This window comes from Brachyhypopomus gauderio, chromosome 7, assembly GCF_052324685.1.
Source record: "Brachyhypopomus gauderio isolate BG-103 chromosome 7, BGAUD_0.2, whole genome shotgun sequence".
Classification (NCBI taxonomy): domain Eukaryota; kingdom Metazoa; phylum Chordata; class Actinopteri; order Gymnotiformes; family Hypopomidae; genus Brachyhypopomus; species Brachyhypopomus gauderio.
Genome location: NC_135217.1, coordinates 23,240,568 through 23,243,067, shown reverse-complemented (window position 1 = coordinate 23,243,067; position 2,500 = coordinate 23,240,568). Strand labels below are relative to the sequence as shown.

The window sequence follows — 2,500 nt, the reverse complement described above, 5'->3', positions numbered from 1 at the left end:
CTATTCGGTTCAGATACAATAAGACATTTCTAAAATTTCAGTAATCTTTTTGTTAATCTTTTCAGGTTTGTCTAGAACTGAAGTTAATCACTTACTTAAGGTCACTCTGACACACTTTTTATCTGACGTCAGAATCCACTTAAGAATGTCCAAATGACCTTCATTTGACCTTTTTTGCTGTAGTGACTCATAATGGTCGCATACTTATACACACTCACATAATCACAGATATGCTCCTCACACACAGGAGTTATGTGGGTGTCATTAAATATGTGTCAGACCAGACGCTGCAGTGTAACGTACAGAGAGAATAAAGGAGGACAGAGACCTAATAAACCCTCAGAGCTACACTTACATGTCTGTGTGTGTTTGTATATTTGCTACACTGAGATTGCAGCCCAGAACATCAGAGCAATTATAGCCCAGAACACCAGAGTGGTGCTGTATTACTGTAAAGCCTTGATAAAACCAATGTGTATTTATCATCTCTATTTATCATGTAATTATAATGTCTCAGTTGTAATTTACTCTCACTTCTTGCTTTTTCCATCAGGACGGTTATTTGTTATGATGGCAAACACACATCGCCTGCTGATAGCTCTTCTCATCAGCTGTGTAAGCACTGTGTGTGTGTGTGTGTGTGTGTGCGTGTGTGCGTGTGTGCGTGTGTGCGTGTGTGTGTGTGTGTGTGTGTGTGTGTGTGTGTGTGAGTGAGTGTGTAGGATGTGCTGTTCTCAGCAGATCTAGTTACTGACCCAACTTAATACCTTGCAGTCCTGTTGTCTTGTTGTCTATAAATCAGTAATTGTACTGAAGTCCAAGTGTCTCTTCTGTTCCTGTAAACAGCAAGTGCAGCACACAGTGAAGCATCAGAATAGCCTCTGCTTGCCATCATTCAGAAGATGACCAATAATATAACTTGAAGGATTTTTAAAGCAAAGCATCGATGACAGGTGTGGGGTGATGTGTCAGACAGCACCATCATTCTCACCAGTCCTTTTCTCACAGGTGTATGGAGCAGGTCTAGAAGACAAGAAAGGAATTCTGGGAAAGAGTCCTGGAGTCCTGCTGGTGCCCGAGGCCTCCCCTGTGCCTTACGTCATCTATCAGGTAGCAGCACTCCCAGTGGTGCACGGCAACTGACTGGTTAAGCCAGCAGTGAACTGGAAAAGGTCTCAGCAGAGGCACGAGTTACATGGTTGTATGCTAAAGTGATTTCAGTCATGCACCAAAGCCAAGGTGGTAAGGATTGAAAGCTAATAAGACCATTACTCTGGTTTTCTTTTTGCCAGTAAGCCATTTTACATATTGTGTGTGTGTGTGTGTGTGTGTGTGTGTGTGTGTGTGTGTGTGTGTGTGTGTGTGTGTGTACGTGTCTAGTTTATATCCATGGTAGAAGGTGTTTCCTCGTATCGCGTGAGTGGTCAGACCGAAGGGAAGATCAGCATGTCCACTGATGGCTGGCTGTACCTGGAGGAACCACTGCAATGGAGCCCTGGCAAAACACATGAACTATCTGTAATACACACATTATGGACACACTATTCACCACTGTTACATACATGTTATGAACACACTATTCACCACTGTTACATACATGTCATGAACACACTATTCACCACTGTTACATACATGTCATGAACACACTATTCACCACTGTTACATACATGTCATGAACACACTATTCACCACTGTTACATACATGTTATGAACACACTATTCACCACTGTTACATACATGTCATGAACACACTATTCACCACTGTTACATACACGTCATGAACACACATTTCACCACTGTTACATACATGTCATGAACACACTATTTACCACTGTTACATACATGTCATGAACACACTATTTACCACTGTTACATACACGTCATGAACACACTATTCACCACTGTTACATACATGTCATGAACACACTATTCACCACTGTTACATACATGTCATGAACACACTATTCACCACTGTTACATACACGTCATGAACACACATTTCACCACTGTTACATACATGTTATGAACACACTATTCACCACTGTTACATACATGTCATGAACACACTATTCACCACTGTTACATACATGTCATGAACACACTATTCACCACTGTTACATACATGTTATGAACACACTATTCACTACTGTTACATACATGTCATGAACACACTATTCACCACTGTTACATACATGTCATGAACACACATTTCACCACTGTTACATACATGTCATGAACACACTATTCACCACTGTTACATACATGTTATGAACACACTATTCACCACTGTTACATACATGTTATGAACACACTATTCACCACTGTTACATGCACATTATGAACACACTATCCACAATGTTATGAACACACTTTTCATGACTGTACAAATACATTTTTGATATCAAATAAACAAAGGTTTTGTAAGTATAACTATTTAGTATTGATTTTACAATAATAAATGATCATAAATATGTTCATAACTGGAGATAACTGAATGTAC

General features: G+C 39.9%; 1 protein-coding gene across 1 annotated transcript in view; it reads left to right on the top strand.

Annotated features, from left to right (window-relative positions):
* cdh17 (cadherin 17, LI cadherin (liver-intestine)) overlaps nucleotides 1–2,500 on the top strand; it is a 12,981-nt gene that overhangs the window by 1,599 nt on the left and 8,882 nt on the right. The window contains exons 2-4 of the mRNA XM_077012695.1: nucleotides 554–615; nucleotides 1,009–1,110; nucleotides 1,381–1,518. Coding sequence (XP_076868810.1) covers nucleotides 568–615; nucleotides 1,009–1,110; nucleotides 1,381–1,518 — 288 coding nt within the window. The 5' untranslated portion in view covers nucleotides 554–567. The remainder of the gene's footprint in view (nucleotides 1–553; nucleotides 616–1,008; nucleotides 1,111–1,380; nucleotides 1,519–2,500) is intronic.